Genomic DNA, 17,720 nt, shown 5'->3' with positions numbered 1-17,720 from the left:
GTAATCTATGTATCATAGTGTGACGGTAGCGATGTTACGAAAGTACGCAGGCAATTCTTCGTCAAGCTGAGCGATGTTTGCAAATGAAAAGGCGATAACGCCCAAATAATTGAAGTTGAAGTATCTGGCTGATATGTAACATCGTCCTGTGCAACATCTGAAGCAAGTGGTCGAAGTGCATACCATAGAAGCGGCGAAATATTGCGGTCAAAAGAACATTAAAGAAGTTTAGAGGAAAAGATCCAGCTGCCTATGAATGTTACGGAACCAGTAGTGAGTATGCTGAAATCGTGGCTATCGAAATTAGGACATCCATTGATTGTGCGCCACAAAATATAGCAGGAAGCCTTCTCTTACTTTGAATGGGAGAACGGGCAAAAGAATCAACACAATTGCTCCCGACTGTTACTTTCTTGTCTTCAATGAGCATGGTTCTTGTCAATAGTGCGTCACTGAGTGTAAGCACTTGCAAAGGCGCGAGTTTCCATGGTCAAAGTCTATTCTTGTACTGCGGAGGTATGCATTATATCTCCGGGGACGGGTCCTGCCAAGACAAGCCCCCAACAGTCATCCATGACGTGCCGAGGCGATCTGCCAAAGACATCACCTTCTTTGACGACTCGATACAGTCATCCACTGGTCGTCTCTCATATACCCATGTCTTCTTGATGCATTACCATGACGGGGATTTCCGGCACATGCCAGTGGTATGATTGGTGAATTTGACACGGGGAAAAGAAGAGGTTCTTTTTGGCTACGGTGAGAACAGTGCTCAAAATCGAAGTCCGGACCGCTCTCCGGCGTGCTTCGACCTTGATTCTTTTTCCTCGCGGCGCCCGGACCCTTGTCGCAACGGAGGAAAGAGCAGGAAACAGAGAGCCAAGCATCCTCGCGTGCGATTAGTGCCGGCGCCTCAGCCACGTTTGCCCATGCATCATCCTGTCACTCTTTCCTCTGCCCAGCTCGCCTCGTCCCGCCATGGAGACGTCAGCCAATGGCAAGTTTCTCCAGCCTCGACAGGGGTCTTGACTTCGATACAAAACTATGCGAGCTGTCCCGTCCTTCACCCTGCATGCTTATAGGGGTCTCGCCAAACCGCCAAACCGCCAACTTTCCGCCCCCACCGATCTGGACTCGTGTTGTTGGGTGCTTAATTGCCGACCCCGGGGTGGATCTTCGCAGCGAGCCGTGTCCATTCGTCGCCGCCGAGAGTTTTTCTTAAAGCGCCCTTGGCTGCCTCCTCCTTCACAGAATCCCACGGGACGCTCCGTTCGGAGACCATTTTAGCTGAAGCAACCGTCTGCGGCCTTATCTCGTTTTTTTGCGGGGAGTTGGGACCTTTCTCAAGATCCGCCACCACCGGAACTGGTCCGACTTCGTTCGCTTTTCTTTCTATCCCGCGCCGAGTTGCTATTCAGTTTGGTCTCCCCACATCGTCGTTGTCGTCCTGTTTTGTTGCAGTAGATGCCCGCCATCCTCGACGCCGTTCCGGCGCCAACAAGCGGCGGCTCTACGACGGTCCTGCACCGCAGCCGCCGCACGCGCATAGCTCTGCTTTCGCTGCAAGCATGCTGTCTCATACTGAGCGTTCTCACCATGGCGTTGATGGCCAACGTGCTGTACATTGCACGAAATATCGAAATCGAGGACCCCGGTTTTGTCATACATCGCGCCAGCTCTGCGCTGGTCGTGTGGGCTGGCGCAGGCGGCATTGTCAACGCCGCTATTGTGAGCTATCTGGTCTATTCTGCTGCAACACGGCCCGGTAAAATCTTTGGCTTGAACATCACCGGAAGACAGGTACGTGAAATTGATAGGAGAAGACGGAAAGAAGAGAAGATATCTACACAACCAGAGTCTTCAACCCCCTCTGCCACTTTCCATCTACGTACCTCCATCAAAATCTGACTTACCCAACAATTCCCCTCATCCTCATTTTCAATATCTTTTCTTTTCAACTCCAAATCTCCCCCTCATAACCAAAAAAATCTAACACCTCACTTCCAGAACTTCCCCCTCCGCCCCCTTCCCACACTAACCTTCCTCCTCGCCTTCGCCTTCATGCGCTCTCTCGTCGCCACCTGCTACGCCTTCACCGACTTCGACGCCGCCGACGCCCTCGCCCTCGCCTGGGACGGCGAGTTCGACACGCGGCCTTCGTTTTTCACGCCCGAGACGTACGCCGCCAACCAGGGCTGGGGCGACGGCACGAGCCCGCAAGTCGCCAACCGCGCTGCGGCGGCGCGCGGCTGCTGTGCGGCGCTGACGGCGCTGGCCGGAGTGGGGTTGTTGGCTGTGCTGGTGGTGTGGCGGAAGGAGAGGATGGTGGTGGGGAGGGAAAGGGTGGGGTCGGTGGGTGGGGGTGAGGGTGAGGGTGAAGGAGGGGCTGGGGGGTTCAAGGCGGGCGAGGAGGTGGAGGGAAGGGAGGTGGTGGAGATGGGGGAGGGGCGGCGGGTCGAGCTGGCGGGGAGCGATGGCAGGCACGAGGCGGAGGGGAAGCAGATGCATGAGATGGATGGCGGCGGGGCGGGGGCGCACGAGGTGCAGGGCGCGCAGATACATGAGATGGCTGGCGGCGAGGAGCAGCAACGGCGGGTGTATGAGATGGATGCGAGTGAGGCGGCGTTGAGGGGCGAGGACGCCGTCAAGTGGGAGCGGCATCCTTGAGCATCTGTATGATCAATGGCTCTTTTTTCTTCTTCTTCTGCTCCCTGAGCCGGTGGGCTCTTTGATACATAGACGACAACGGTTAATGACGAACAGAGGCCTCCGCCTCCCCTCCCCTTTCGCCTCGCCCCGAGGCTTTATCAGCACGTCAACCGTCCGCTGGTCCCGTCAACTTCGGTGAAGCACACACACGGTCTCCACCAGGTCCGTAAAGGCAGGCCAATCGGCTATAAGCTCATCACGGGATATCTTCGACCGACCATCAGGGATGCCGACACTGTCACTGTGAAAGGTTAAATTCTGTGGGCATAACAACGGAATACGTGTACGGCTTCGCAGAGAGAGAGAGATCTGAAGCTATCCTCAGCAACGTCCACTCTGGATGATTACATCGGAAGAGCCGAGGAACAAAAAACCATTTGGCGCACTTATTTGTTCAAAATTGCCTACCTAGCTCGCAAAGCCACATTACTTCGCCACTGAGGCTGTAGATAAAATAAAGTGTATATGCGTAGCATTCTTTGATGTGACCAACTTACAGATATAGCAGGACTCTGCCTTAGCAATTCTCTTTGCGAGAACCAACACATACAGGCAGCGGAAGCTACCGTCCGGACGAGAATGTATAACTGTTAGTCTCACAAATATGCCCGAATGATAGCTTCAACTGCTCATCACACGGGCGAAAAGCAAATTCATGGCAGCCTTCGGCTGTGATAGATGCCTACTAGCCTTTCAATGTAACTTCTTTTCCCTTCTTATTTTTCACACAACATAGCCTTGCCATTGGCCTTTAAATCACTAATGTTTGCTTTGCATTGTATGCACCAGTACGACCTTTTTAAATGCAAGACTACCTCCTCCATTAGGAGAGAGATCCATAACCTCCATAACTTCCCTTTTGAAGCCCGCATTACCTACATATATACAACTAAAAGGACAATTTTTCCCGTCGTCCACTCGTCCACTCATAAGCATATCCATACATCCACGCATAACCCACCTCTTCACACTTTCCCCAAAACCCCCCTCCCCCCCAATCAACCATCTCAAAACCCTCCTCCTCCTGCACCACCACCACCACTGGGCCTAAACCCAACATGCAACCTATCCGCCACGACGCCGGCACCACCCCTACCCCTACCCACCACCTCTCGCTGCTGCTGCTGCCCCTGTCCCTGTCCCTCATCCCCACTATTCCCACCCACATCGCTCATCTCCACCTCCACCATGGCCGCATCCAACCCCGAACTACCCGGCCTACCGTCGCTACCGCTCCGCCCGTGCCCACCACCGCTCGAACTCGACCGCATGCGCCGCATCGCCGGCACAGCCACGGGCTCAGCCTCGGCCGCAGCCTGCGTGGCGAGGTAGGCCAGCTCCTGCGTGGGACGCAGCTTTGGTGAGTTGCTGCTAGCGCGACTGCTACGCGTATCGACGAGGGGCCCCTCCGATTCAGGGGGGTTGATGGTGCCGGCCTCCAACGCAGGGCCGAGGTCGTAGGCGCTGGAGTTGTTGGTCGAGTTGCCGTTACCGCCGCGGTCGTAGCGCGGGCTGGGGCTGAGGTCGTCGAGCTGGCGCTCGGCCTGGGCGTCCTGCAGCTGGACGGCGCGCTCGCGCTCGTCGTTTTCGAGCTCGCGCAGCCAGCGGCGCGCCATCTGCCGCTTGAAGCGGGCGTACAGGCTGAGGTCGTCGGCCGGGTTATACCCTTTTGCGCGGATGGTGCGGTCCGGGTTGAACCAGTGCCGCACCAGGCGCCACTTGAGCCGATTGAAGGCGCTGCCGCCCTGGTCGCGCTCGACGGCGGCGACGTGTTGGCGGGGGCCCTCGCGCGCCCACACGCGCGGGTAGTTGTCGCTGAACTCGTGGAAGAGGTGCTCGTACACGCCGCGCTGCGAGTCGGTCGGGTCGTTGTCCAGGCCCGGCCCGGCGCGCTTGAAGAAGAGCCAGAAGAGCACGACGAGCACCATGAGCGGGACCGTGACGATGAAGTACCACTTGAGTTCTGGGTTGTTCTCGTCTTTTGAAAAGATGTCGACGTTCATTCCGAAGAAACCGCTGATGAAGGTCAACGGCAAGAAGATGAAGGTAATCCAGGAGAGGCGCCACATGCTGGTGTCGAGCTGCAGGCCGAGGCGCGAATCTCTGATTTCTACGCTCTTATACATCATATCGCTCAAATTTTGGGTCGGCTTGATAAGATCCTCACTGACGGAATTGGCAATCTTATCAAACTCCTCAGCGCTCTGCGAGATCCATTCCTCGGGGCCTTCGTCTCCGGTGACGTCTTTCATCATGTTGCGGACGTCCTTGGCGAGGTCGATGTGCAGGTAGATCAGCTTTTCGACCTTGAGCCACAAAGACGAATTGATCCACAGCTCGGGAGCACGAGACTCATCAGCCGGGTTCTCGTAGATTTTGTCTTCCAAAATGCTGACGTGAGTCTCGCAAGCGTGCATGAACCTCTCCCAACCCACCGTGATGGCCTTGAAGATGTCCTTCAGCACCAGGTCCATGCACTCCACGGCCAATTGGTCATCCGTTACTTTCTGCTCCTTCTTGAGATAGAAGGGCAGCCGGCGCCACCTCGCCTCAATCTCGTTCCTCGCCTGGATCAGCGTGTCCTCGGGGCTGTTCGACTGCGAGTTCTCAAACAAAATGACGGTGCTTCCGTTATCCAGCTCTTCCAGGTGCGGGAAGTAGCCGTGGCCGTTGTTGCCGTTAGCCTCCTTGTAGTGGTGGTTGCGGTGCTCATATTGCTTCTTCAAGCGCTTGTACTCGCTGTACTCCTCCTGGTTGTAGGGATTGCGCATCGGCATCTCGAAATCGCCCCCGTGAACGTCAGGTTGCTCCTCGCGCGGCTCGCTGTGCTGGACGTAGACCGAGACGCGCTGGACGAAGACATCGTAGCCATAGACGGGCGTCTCGAACGGGTCGTACGTGTTCAGCTCCATCATCTTGACCTTCTCGTCGTCCGCATCCTTGTTGTACTTGCGCGCATCGTAGTGCTTCAAGTAATCCAGGCCGAAGGCGCAGCGGCTGATGCCGCGCCACGGGTCGCGCTGCGGGCGAAAAGTGCGCGCGTTCAGCACCGGCTTGCCCGCGCGCTGCTGCGGCCGCTCGAAGCGCGCCCACCGCCCAAAGGCTGTGCCCACGATGTCGTCGTCGTGCTCCATGTTGAACTTGCGCAGCAGGTAGTTGTTCGCCCACGACGCGTTCTGCACGTGGATCACCCGCAGGATCGACGACGCCCGCAGCGAACGGTTCTCCAGCAGTGTGCGCAGGCCCTTGACGCTGCGGATCTCTTGCGCCGAGATGCGCCGTTTGCCGTCTTCATCGCCTGTTCACACGATCTTGGGTGTAAGCTGAGTGTGTTGGATAGCGGGGGGAATCGGGAGAGAGAGACGCACTTCGGCCTAGGTAGTCGATGACCAGCACTCTGCCATCCTTCCAGTCGGCCGGGTCCCATGGTGTGTTCCAATCAGGCCCGGGGGTGCGTCTGCGATGAGGGCGTCGCTGCTGTTCCGGCGGGGGTTCTGTTCTGCGCTTTGGCAGCGTCTGCTCGGGGCTCGGAGGGTCTGCAGAATTTAAGCATCTAGCCGGCGAGTAATTGCTTCCGCCTGCAGGAGCATACCTGACTGAATGTCTTCTAACGGCTCTTCGTAGCTGGTGTCCTCGACGGAGATGGAGGGTGCGGAGAGGGTCCGCCGAGGTTCTAGCGGTGGTGGCGCCGCCATGATGCGGGATAGCTTAGTCGCGATCGTCTGGAAGCTAGAAAGAACGTGGGAGCGTGTAAATGCACAGCAGGTCGCACGAAGAAAAAACGGCGGAAAAGGAGAGCGCCGCGAGCGTATGAATCATGAAGCATATATTGCTAGCTGTAGGGCTGTCAGAGCCGCAGCTTGGGGAACGCATTCCCCGTGGTCCTGCAGGTGACGGCGCCGAGCGCGGCTGAGTTGCGAGACCCGCTCCTGCTGACCCAAAATTATCCCAATAAAGAAGCAGGAATGGAAAAATAAGGCACCAGCGGCCGATCTGTAAGCGCGTGTGCTCCGCCTTTCGCTGCGCCTATGGGGCTGAGATGCCGATTTTCCATGCACGAGTCACCTGTGCACACCACCACGTCTTCCTCCGGGGGCCAAAACCCGCCGTTCTTCCAGTCTCGCCATGTAAGCTTCTGCCTCCCAAAATTCCATCATTACCACCTGTTGGTTCCTGTTGCGCCAAAGAATGCTACCGTAAACCGTACACATCCATGAAGAAGAAGTCGGGGATGCGTGCCTCCCGAGCTGTAAAAGAAGCTTTTTCCAACACACACCGACATTGTCGGCTCGCTTAATCTGTCTTCCCACCCATGACTTTCGCGGCTTGGACGGCATTCATCTTTTGAGTCCAGCCTGGCGCCGGTTGGAACTTGCGAACCGTGCGGATCTCGTCCGATGCGTAGCCCGGGATACGGATGTTGTAGTTGCGCTCCAAGATGTTCTGGATGTCGCGGATTTCGAGTTGCGATGACTCGCGAAGCTTAGCAAGCTTGCACGCCGACGACACGACGTTGTCCAAAAAGTCGTCGGCCAGCTGGAGCATTGCCTGTGAACAGAGTTAGCCTGTGTCCCCTCCGCTCAGCGAGAACGACTCACCTCTTCGACCTCGGGCGATAGCGCTTCACCCGTGGGCTCACCCGACCCAGTCACCTGTCTCACCAATTCGTCAAGCTTCTTCTTGCTCAGTACTCTATTCTCATCGCCCTCCAGGTGGTACTGCGGGTGTCCTGCAATGACAGGCTGTCCCATCATGCCAGGAGCGCCGTTGCTGGGTCCTCCGAGGGTTGGTCTGGCAGGCCCCATGGTGACGGGGTGAGGCGGTGGAGCATTGAGCGTCTTTGGGATTGGCATCTTGGGGTTTGTCATCTGATCAGTCCGATTCCCAATAGACTGGTAGCCCTGTGCTGCTGGAATTTGCGGCGTGCCGCGGCTGTCCGAGTACGTGCGGGCGGCGTTTGCCATGGCCTGGCCGTGCGTCAATGGGATAGGACCATTGGGGTTTGCACTCGGCGGGTGCGGCGAGTGTTGCATCTGATTCATTTGAGATGCTTGCTGCGGGTTAAGCGGGGGCCGTTGCTGGTTCATGTTTTGCTGCTGTTGCATCTGCCCGCCCTGCGGCGTAACCTGTCCACTGAAAGCAGGCTGACCCGGTGGCTGCGATCCGGCATTTGCTGGGCTCATCGGTGGTTGCTGTTGACGCGCCGCATGCACTGCCGGATTGGTAGCAAGGGGCTGGTTCTGTCCGCCCTGCTGCGGCTGCTGAGACGGATGGCCGGGCTGGCCACCCATTTGCATGGGCTGCTGCGATTGGGCGGGCGTCGGGGGCGCCACGGGAGTTTCGGGTTTGATCTGTTGTCCATTTGGCTGTTGAGGGGTTTGCTGCGGCTGTTGCGGGGTTTGTTGAACTGCAGCTTGCGGCTGCTGCTGCTGGACCGGCGGCTTCGCTTGTTGTTGCTGGGGAGGCTGCTGTGGGTGCTGCTGCTGCTGCGGCTGCTGTTGCGGCTGACTCTGTTGGCTCTGTTGATTCTGCATTGCATTCTGCTTGAGTTGCTCTTGATTCTTTCTAAACTCGGCAACCGATCTTTTGACCTGGTTGTATTGCGCCTCCATTTGTGGCTTCTGGCTGAGCCAGTTCGGAGGGATCTCCTGCCCATTGCTCTGGCGTTCCTGCATCATAGCCGTCATCTTCTTTAGGTTATTTGCGAGCTGCTCCTGCCTGTGGAGCATCGAAGCGTAATGATTTTTGACCTCTCTCAACTTGGTCTCTGCCTCAGGCGTTCCGGTCGGGATGTTAGGCGGCAGCTGGAACGGAAAGCTATTGATGTGCTGTACAATTTGGGCCGGGAGCTGAGTCCCGCCGCCTGGATGCGCGGGTTGACCCTGGTTCTGCTGAGGCGGTTGCTGCGCAGGCTGACCTTGACTTTGGGGCCTGTCGGCTTGAGCCTGCTGCTGTTGCGCCTGCTGGGCCGGTTGTCCGCCGCCACCTGCGCCGCCAGCGGCTGCCGCCTGGGCTGCCTTCCACTCATTCATCTCCTTGCCCATTTTCTTCGTAAACTCCAGCAGCTTAGCAGCCGCCGTCTTATACTCCGGGCTCTCCTTGTCATGTTTCTGGAAAGCCTCGTAAAGACTTGCGACTCCGCGGGTGTATGTAGCCTTTTGTTGGTCGGTCAAATGCGGAAGGGTTTGGATCTGGTTGACACGGATGCCAGGCGGAAGAGGACGGGCTTGCTGTTGACTCATGGTGAGGTTGGGTGACAGCGCTGGGCAGCTGCCGGGCGGTGTGTCGAAGCTCTTGCGATAGGTAGGCGTTGGGTCGCGGTGCTGGGCATATGCCGAGTAGTGCGATAGGTACGCGTTCGCGCGTCGGCGTTGGGCGGCGTGGGTGCTTGCTAGCGGATCTGTGGGCGACAAACAATGCGCGGGCGCGGTCGCTCCGGCGCGGCGACTCGCGAAGGACGGTGGTGCTGCGGATGGGGGTTGGGCGCGATGGAGAGGTGGTCGCAGTTATAATGGAAGGCTGGATGTTGAATGAAACTTTCGAGCTTCTGCGGAGGATCGATCCCTGTTGGTCTTGGTCCGTCCCGCGCGGGCACCACCCAGCCGCCTTATCCCCACATCAGCCTCACAACGTCCCGTGGCTCGACGCATCGCTTGCTGTCTCTAGGGTCGAACCGAAGCAAAATGCTGTTCCTTCAAGCCCGCAGAGCCCGCCGACGGAAATAATTGGGATATTGGCTGGCCTCATGCGGTGTCCTGATTCTTGGCTGAGCATGCTGCGCATATCCGCAATCCAGTCTCTGACGTCACATCCTGGAATTGTATAACGTCCAAGGGCTGATATAGCTCACTCGTGGAGGTTAGTGATGCCCGGGGATAACGTCCTTCCGTACCAACCCGAGTGTTCAATCACACTACATGCCTACAAACGGCTCTGCACTCTTTCGTGCAACAGTCAAAATTTCAGGAGGTGCATTTCTACCACAAACCCACCGCCCTGGATGCCTCATGTTGACACTCGAACCAAATGCGATCCGTCACCTTTCCAGCGGATACATGCAGCGGATGCACGATACACGTGGAGCATGGGACCCGGTTTCAGTTAGCCGCTGATTCTTCATGCACGCTCTTTAAAGCCTTCAATATGTGGTCGTTTTTTTAATCGACTGGATATTGACTGCCGAACAAATTCAGCGTCACGAAATGGTCATTTGACCAATGGAAGCTGGCATCTGCTTTTCCCTCAGATAGCCATAGAGGCAGATTCGAAAGGGTGCATTATCATACAGAGACGGAGGGGACTACCATGAGAAAGTGTTATGAAGGGGAATGTAGAACGATTCCCCAGTGTAGGATTCTATACTGTCAAGTAGCCCCCGCCTCTCCGAGACTCCGAGTTGTGATGTCAGCTTCAGTACAATACAAAATGATTCTTCCTGGCGGGTTTTCGAATATCGAATTTGTTCAGCAACAGAATCTTGTCTACGTAGATTCACAGTGTGGGCTTTCAAACCCGTGAATGATCACAAGAGGACCGGAACAAGACAGGGCTGATAGTCGACATTTATGTAGCTGGTATAGATCGCAATTTACCTCATGTGGAGATGAACAGCTCCTAAGGGCTAAATTTGTCATGGTAGGGCTATTTTGGATACTTCCCATCACTAACGTCTTCGCCGATCAATCAATGAGAATTCCAGTGCAGTCTCTCTTCTCGACTTTTGATCATTCATTTCCTGGCGTGGCTGAGGTTGTAATCCTTTTGGTTCGGAAATTCGTAACTGGCCGGTTCTTTTCGCGTGGTGCGGTAAACACCGATAGTGTGGCCAGTATTTCGCAATATTGATGGTTCTACACAGTACGTGCGCTGCCACCTCCTTAGGCCACTGGCGCGATCTGACGACGTCTAAATTTAGCGGTAGCTGAGTCGGTCTCCAGGGGCAACGACTATTCCTTTGGGTTTGGAGGTCTGGTAGCAGTACTCTGAATCTGTTTAAGCTGCGTGGGTGAAGCCAGAATGGCGGATCGTGGGTATGTTGGGGTAGTGAAAGCCAGGGAGAAAGGGATAAGGGTAGTCTGATACAATTCGAGCTCACGCGTGGGCCAAGGGTCCGGGGCCCCGTCGTCAAAAGCACGGTCGCCCAGGGTCTTCTAGAAAGGAAAGGGCATGTACCCAAGCCCGTGGATGTAGATCCGAATGAAGGAGCGGTCCGAATCGAACGAAACACGTCGTTTCGAAGATTATTGGAGGGGGACAAAGAGGAGCATAAAATGACGCCGGGCGCCAAGCCGGCAAGCAATGGCGCATGTGGGCGACGTCTGCAATTGATGAGGATTACGAGACGTGGTGCTTGCGTACGTTCTGCCCTAGGGTCCCTTCTAGTCCATGCGGGGGACACTTGTTCGACTCATCTCTGGCCGGCCTCGGCTTGGCACAAAGGCAATTGCCAATAGCGAGTAATGCGCTAGAGGTTTGCTGCCGGCCTTGTGGGACGGACGGGCGCGGAAGGGCCCAAACAAGTTTTTATGGTTATATGAATGCGGCACTAGTCAGCTGGGCGGCGAGTGCCATATCGTGTTGCGATTGCAACACAGAAGGGCGCACAGCGGAGGGATGCCGGATCGGTGGGATCACCAACCAGCCATGTGCGGCTGTCATTTGCCGGTGGTGCCGGATTTGGCAGGAAGTGCAGGCATCCGCGCAGGCCGGATAATGGGGGCGGGAGCGAAAGCGGATGGGCAGGAGGCTCGGCAAGAGGCTTGTAGGGGTTGAGACAAGCGTTGCGAAAGAGCTTGCGAGGCCTGCTCCCAAACAGCGCACAGCTCCGGCACCATGGCGGCGAGCTGAGGCGAGAGGGCAGAAGATCCTCCCAATAAGAGCAATACGACTGGCTCGGGGCTCGGCGCCATGGGAAAAATCACGCGACTGCCAAGCGGCAGGCCAGTTGCTTGGCCTCTACTCTATTTCTCGGCCAACCAGCTCGGCGCCACGCCAGCGCCGCTCTAGAACGAAGCCAGCGCGCGCAGCCGGCGGGAACTTGCCGGTGTCAGCAGCGCAGCGTGGGCTGAAGGCGGGAGCGGGAGGCCGGCTGGGCAGTCGGAAGCGACGGTGCCGGGCGGCGGGCGCTGGGCGGCGAGTCTGGGCGGCGGTTCTGGGCGGGAGCTGCAGTGCCTCTCATTAGACTTCGCCATTAAGCATAAACCGTCCCAGCAGAGGTTATCTTACGCCACCGGCTGACGAGGGCTCGAATGACACGCTCGCACAACGTCGCCAGTGCCCCTTTTGGTCAACTGGGCCCGAGGCTGGCGGGGGCCCCCCTTGCTTGGGGCTGGAGGCGAGCGATGGCTTTGCCGAGCCCACTCGATGTGGGGACCGGCACTCCAGATGCTGGCTCTCTCCGTTGCGCTTACGTGGCCCTTTGCCCTCCTGGCCGGCGGACCCGCTCGCACTGCGACTCAGGAGCCGCGCGCAAGCTCGTGTCGCTGGAGACGCGCTCCTTGCCTCTACCGGCGCCGTGCGACCGCGCGCAAAGCGCCTGCCCGCCGGCCCCAAGGGCGGGCGGCTGCGACGCGGTGCGAAGCCAAGATTGGCGGATCTCGACGATCCTGGCGATGCCCGCGCGCACCCTGGCCGCTTAGTCCTTCGGGGAAAAGCTGCTCTACTAAGCTTAAAGATATGCTGACGTTTCGTGTGGAGCCGAGCGGGAGACTAGCCGCCAGCAGCCCAGCGCTGACTGCGCAGCTGCGACGGCTGCGCGCTGCTGGAGACAGACGCGCAGATTTTGGCGTCGCTTGGCACACGCACCAGCGGGCTTGGGGATGCTTCGATACGGGTCAGTCTTTTTCAGCCCCGCTGGTTGCGGTCCAACTGCAAATAAAGTTATAACCGTAATCTGAGGACGCACGTCCGATCATCAGTGCGCGGCGCCCGTGCGACTGCTGCGACGCGCGCACCGTCAGCCTCGGGTGCCCTCCTTCCTGTACTCGCAGCCCACGACGCAAGCCGCACGCAGGACGCGAGGGAAAACGCCGACTTGGTAGATCCACACGCGCCAGCGCCCTCGCTATCATCGGGCAAGCCACAGCAAAGGCCAAGACGGCCGATCCGTTCCATCCCACTAAGAACAGACACATTCCTCCACTACCGTGCCTTCCGTCAATCAGCTTTTTTATCCGCGCCGCGCCCGCCCTCCCCAACACCGCCTTCGCATCGCTGCTTGGCCAACCCTTGGCTCCCGACACAAGACTTCCCGCGCCCATGTGCCAGCCCGACCCGCCGGCTTAACAAAACCCGCTCTCCCTCTCCCCCGCCCTTATCTTCCCACGCCTGACGCGCCCGTAAGTCACTTCTTGTTTCGCCCCATATCGCTTGGCCACCGTATCCGCACGGCCGCCTGCGCTTATTGTTGGCCCTAATTATGGTTCTTCCGAACCCAACTTAAATCCATTCTAGCTGCGCCTTGGCTAACGCTCGGTGTTTCTGCAGCTGCCGTAACCGAAACTTTATATCCTTTGTATCCCGGCCCGCCCAAGCTCTTCCTCTTCCTCTTTTATCTCTTCTGGTCGTCTTCGAGCCACCCCCCAGCGACCTATGTCCGCCATGGAGACGTACCACGGCCACGTGCGCACCCCCAACGATGCCATCATCCTCTTCGAGGCCTGTCGCACCGGCCTGCTGCCGCGCGTGCAGCGCCGCCTGAGTGAAAAGGAACGTCAGCAGATCAAGTCGGGCTCGGTCTTCGTTTGGGATGAGAGAGAAGCCGGAATGCGACGCTGGACAGACGGAAAGTCGTGGAGCGCGTCGAGGGTGTCGGGGAGCTTTTTAACATATCGCGAGATGGAGGGCAAGCGCGGGGGCAACGGCTTTCCCGCAAAGAAGTCCAGCAGCAAGTCCGACAACGGCTCCAAGGACGGCTCCGACGAGGACGGGCCCGACGGATACCGCTACAAGCCCGACGGTCTGATGAAGCAGTCGTTCAGCATCACCACCTCCCAAGGCCAGCACCTGCACCTGATCAGCTACTATGCGCGCTCGAGTCCTACCGCCAACGTGCTCATGCAGCCTTCGCAAGATCCAAGTAAGTCAATCAGCCTGCGAACCGCATCGCTGTGGGCCTAACGAGACCTAGCGCTTCGTCACATCCGCCCCCAGAAGGGCATGTACCCCGAATCATCTGTCAACGAGCAATCCAATGTCCCCGCCGTGACACGAGGACCCATGCCTGGCTCGCCATACACCACCGCACCGCATGTCGGCTCTCCGTACACAAGAGCGGGCGCGCCTCTTCCTCCCTACGCCATTCAACTGCCCCCCGGCACCTGGCCGCCCACTCCCCAAGGAACTCCGCCTTACTCTCCCTACGCTTACGGCGCGCCAGCTGGCTACATTGCGCACTCACCCCACGGCTACCACCACTACCCGGCGCACCCAGGTTATCCCGCCGGCACTGTCTTTGACAGGCCCCCTCCCGGCCTTCCTCCGCCACCTCCGATCGCAAACGGCCACCCCTACGCGCACCACCAGCTCGCTCCGGCGGCTCACCACCCTCCCAATGTCTCTCCGCGCGTGCAGCAAGCAGCCCACGTTGGGCCTCCTTCGGCAGCTCCTGGACTCCCCCCTCACCCGTATGCGCACGTCGAGCCCCCGCAGCACCGGCCATCTCTTCCCGCTCCCACGACTTCTGGTCCCGAACTCCCGCCTGTCAACAACTCGGCTGCTCCGGCAACGAATGGCGTCACGGCTACCCCGCAACAGCCGACGACCAACGGCCAAGCCGATCCTCCGCGACCCACTTCGACCGAGGCGCAGCCGCAGTCAGCTGCTCCTGAGACGAATGGCAGTGCACCGGCCCCAGCCAAGACATTCCCAAGCATTCACGCGCTTGTCAATGGCACGGCTGATGCGCCGGAGAACAAGAGTGACGCAAGTGCAACCAGCCGTCACGGAAGTCGCAGCCCTAACAGCGCACTGCAGCACGTCAAGGATCGGAATTCCGGGTACGGCGAGGACTCGAAAGCCCTAAGGAGTCTTGACAAGGCTTTCATGGTCAGATGAAGGCTGAAGAGTATGGCGTCTCCGTTGCGTTTCACGATGTTGCACCCTTAGGGTCAGAAGTCGGTTCTTCACACATCCCTGTTCGGTCGATTGTGGATCTTCTCATTCACTCTCCAGGGCAAAAAATTTTTCTTTGCAAATGTCGGGGTTTCTGGCGTCAGCAAGCGTAATCGAAATCGGCACGGCGTTGTTTCGTTTGAGTTTTTCATGCCTTTCCTTTTTCCTGTTTTCCTTGTTCACTTTCGCTATTTGCATGTCTCGGGGACAACGGTTGCATTCGGTACGGCGTTCTGGGACAACCCCCGTTTTCCAATTGTTTTTTTTTCCTGCACGGAAACGGCGTGGTATGGGTTGCAACATGGGATTTGACTGTTTTTCCTTTGTCTGCACAAGACTGGGTGGCACATTGATGTCTTTGCGCTCCTATATTTCTTGTCTTTTGGTCTGCACAGCGGAGCGTTTGTCCGGAGGGGCTTCCCCTTCACCTTTACTAGGTACACCCTATGGTCAGAAATAAGGCCGTCCATCCTCTCTGTTCATAGAGGACATACTGGAACGTACAGCGTAACACAGACGGCCAAATGAAAACAAAAAAGAAATAAAAATTCAGACTGTGTGCCTTGGCTTGGTGACTACAATTGCGTTTTCGAGCAGGTAGTAAAACAAGAGATCGGACAATTGCTGTTGCCTGTTGGTTCATGTCCCACCACGTACGTAGGTACGACCAAGTAAGCATCATCTTGGGGTTGCGCAAAAGAGTTGCCTTCGATTTAGGCAGCGTTAGTTCTGAGTCAGTTCACACGGCTCACGGCTCGGATTCCCACGCTGCCCCCAAGGGGGAGGGGTCCGGGGTAATCCGGGCTCGCCGACGCAGGTCGAAGCGGGCCCATGACGTATATTCCCGCAATTCTTATTGCGAAGAAGGTTTGTCGGGGGTGGCGGCGGGCGGCGGCTAAAAAAAGGCATGTGTGGGATAATCAGCATGCGCATGAACATGCTTTATGCGGAGCAAAGGAAGGACAGGGTCGATAAGATCTGCACACTATATGTTGGATGGATGAATAATGACAAGAGTTCACGGGCTGCCTTAATTCGTACGGCGGGGGCAAGGCCGGCAGGCAGATCTTTCAGGGTGGATTGGAAAAGATCTTTCTCTCTCTCTCTGTCTTTGTCTCTACTCGGTCTTCATGCGCGATGCTCCCCCCCAGTCATACGGGCGAATGTACATGTACATACATACGTGTCCGGACACACCACCACCGCCCCCTCGTCGCCTCATCATCCTCTAGAAAGGAAAAAGGGAAACTAAAATAAGGCAAAAAAGACATTTCGTTGGTAAAAAAGATAAAAACGTGCCAGGGAGGCCGCCCGCCCGGGCCCTGGGCGCAAGATTCTCTTGTCTCGTCGAAGCCCCCAATCATAGCTTAGCCTCCTCCTTGACTTCGCCAACCTTGAGCTTAGGCGCATACTTCTTCAGGACGCCCTCATTGTGGTACTGTCACACGAAAATAAGAAAAAAGATTTTCGAGTCAGCAAAAAGATCGGTCCCTTTCTTTTTTTGGGGGGATAAGAGTAAAACAGTGGGTTAGGGCATTCTTTGGTTTCCCGCCCCCGCCGCCCGCCCGCCCCTACTTTAATTCTCCGGAGCAACAGCGGCAAGGCCTGGCGCGCGGTCCCAAAAATAAAATCTGGCGCGCCGTGCTGGCTCGTATTGCAAAGAGGTACCCGCATGCAGCCAGCCAGCCCGCGCGCACTCTTCCCTTTCTCGGCCGACCCTTTTTTTGCTCTCTCTTATCTCACCCGACCGCACGGCACGGACATGCACTCAGGGCCGAAAGGGCAGGGAAAGCGCGCGCGCGGGCGGGCTGCTGCAGCTTGCAGCATGCGGGAAGAGCGGGCAGTGGGGCAGTAAGGGCAGTGGAAAAAAAGGAAGATGTACGATGTATGTAAGACTGGCTGGAAAAGGGAAACAGAGGACGCAGGCAACCGCACATACCTTCCAGAACTGCTTGCTGGCATCCTTGCCGCCGACGCGCTTGAGGATCTTGGCGCCGCCCGGGTGCTCGTCGACGAACGACGCCAGGCTGTACACGGACCCGTCGATGATGATGTACAGCCCGTTCTCGACCGTGTTGTGCGAGGCCACGTCCTTGGTGCTGAACGTCTCTGACATTTTTGTTGGTGGTTGGTGGTCTTCGGCCGAGATAGGGAGGGATATGTATAGAGAGAGGTAGGTCGAGGGGACGGAGTGTGGATAGCTGAGCTTCGTATTGTTTTGTACCACGTCGGGAGTCCGTGGGTGGGTGGTGGGTGGTGCGGTAATAGGGGGGGGATCCGATTGTCGTTGCGTGCGCGCGCAGTGGACTGTGAGGATGGTTCGCGATGGCGTGCGTTGGGGGGAGGGAAAGGCGATAGGTAAGGGTTCACGTCAGAGGAAGAAGGGGAAGCGGTGAGGGCTTCTTCGTCGGTCGTCGAGTTAAAGGTGGTTCGCTCGGCAGCTTGGCTTTCGCCCTCGCGCTATAATCGCCAGACCTGCCCACCCTCTAAACTCGCGCGTATCTGGGGTGGAGTGAGATGAGCCGAGGTTGCGGGGAACGGCGGCGATTACGGCAGCGGAGATCTGGCCGCTGTGATTGGCCGGGGGTGGCGAGATTGCCGCGGTATGTCCGTCCTGATGAGTATATGGTCGAACAGCTGTCGAGTGAGCCGCTACTTTTGGATATAGGGGAAGTAGAAAGTAGCGATAGTGTTCTCCAGAATCTATGGAACCACATAGCTGCGGATGCTGGTTTCTGGTTATCGGGAATTCCTTCCCGTCGCTGGTTGGATGGAAAGGCGGATCTCGGCCGCGTCAATTCCGTCCCCGAAAACCAGAAAACCTGCCGTGGATTTCTTCAGCCAAGTAACATCCACACTCTGAACTCACCCAGCGTCCCTCCGCATACCCTCCGCACACA

General features: G+C 57.5%; 5 protein-coding genes across 5 annotated transcripts; 2 read left to right on the top strand and 3 right to left on the bottom strand.

Moving 5' to 3' along the window:
- Positions 1 to 1,464: 1,464 nt before the first annotated feature.
- Positions 1,465 to 2,667, top strand: LTHEOB_1980 (uncharacterized protein; the record flags this gene model as incomplete). The annotated part of the gene is made up of 2 exons (XM_035510741.1): positions 1,465 to 1,800; positions 2,008 to 2,667. The coding sequence occupies 2 exons, from the start codon at positions 1,465 to 1,467 to the stop codon at positions 2,665 to 2,667; spliced, it is 996 nt and encodes a 331-aa protein (XP_035364920.1).
- Positions 2,668 to 3,716: 1,049 nt separating this feature from the next.
- On the bottom strand, positions 3,717 to 6,404 carry LTHEOB_1979 (uncharacterized protein; the record flags this gene model as incomplete). Its single annotated transcript, XM_035510739.1, has 3 exons — positions 3,717 to 6,007; positions 6,078 to 6,245; positions 6,302 to 6,404. 3 exons carry the CDS (start codon positions 6,402 to 6,404, stop codon positions 3,717 to 3,719), a joined length of 2,562 nt encoding a protein of 853 aa, XP_035364919.1.
- Positions 6,405 to 7,002: 598 nt separating this feature from the next.
- LTHEOB_1978 (Transcription initiation factor TFIID) lies at positions 7,003 to 8,951 on the bottom strand (the record flags this gene model as incomplete). Its single annotated transcript, XM_035510738.1, has 2 exons — positions 7,003 to 7,257; positions 7,308 to 8,951. The coding sequence occupies 2 exons, from the start codon at positions 8,949 to 8,951 to the stop codon at positions 7,003 to 7,005; spliced, it is 1,899 nt and encodes a 632-aa protein (XP_035364918.1).
- Positions 8,952 to 13,299: 4,348 nt separating this feature from the next.
- Positions 13,300 to 14,763, top strand: LTHEOB_1977 (Gluconate transport inducer; the record flags this gene model as incomplete). Its single annotated transcript, XM_035510737.1, has 2 exons — positions 13,300 to 13,786; positions 13,838 to 14,763. The coding sequence occupies 2 exons, from the start codon at positions 13,300 to 13,302 to the stop codon at positions 14,761 to 14,763; spliced, it is 1,413 nt and encodes a 470-aa protein (XP_035364917.1).
- Positions 14,764 to 16,180: 1,417 nt separating this feature from the next.
- Positions 16,181 to 16,936, bottom strand: LTHEOB_1976 (Cytochrome protein; the record flags this gene model as incomplete). The annotated part of the gene is made up of 2 exons (XM_035510736.1): positions 16,181 to 16,258; positions 16,760 to 16,936. 2 exons carry the CDS (start codon positions 16,934 to 16,936, stop codon positions 16,181 to 16,183), a joined length of 255 nt encoding a protein of 84 aa, XP_035364916.1.
- Positions 16,937 to 17,720: the final 784 nt, after the last annotated feature.

This window comes from Lasiodiplodia theobromae (genome assembly GCF_012971845.1).
Source record: "Lasiodiplodia theobromae strain AM2As chromosome Unknown scaffold_5, whole genome shotgun sequence".
NCBI lineage: Eukaryota > Fungi > Ascomycota > Dothideomycetes > Botryosphaeriales > Botryosphaeriaceae > Lasiodiplodia > Lasiodiplodia theobromae.
The sequence above is the reverse complement of the archived record's forward strand: the minus strand, read 5'-3'. Positions and strand labels throughout refer to the sequence as shown.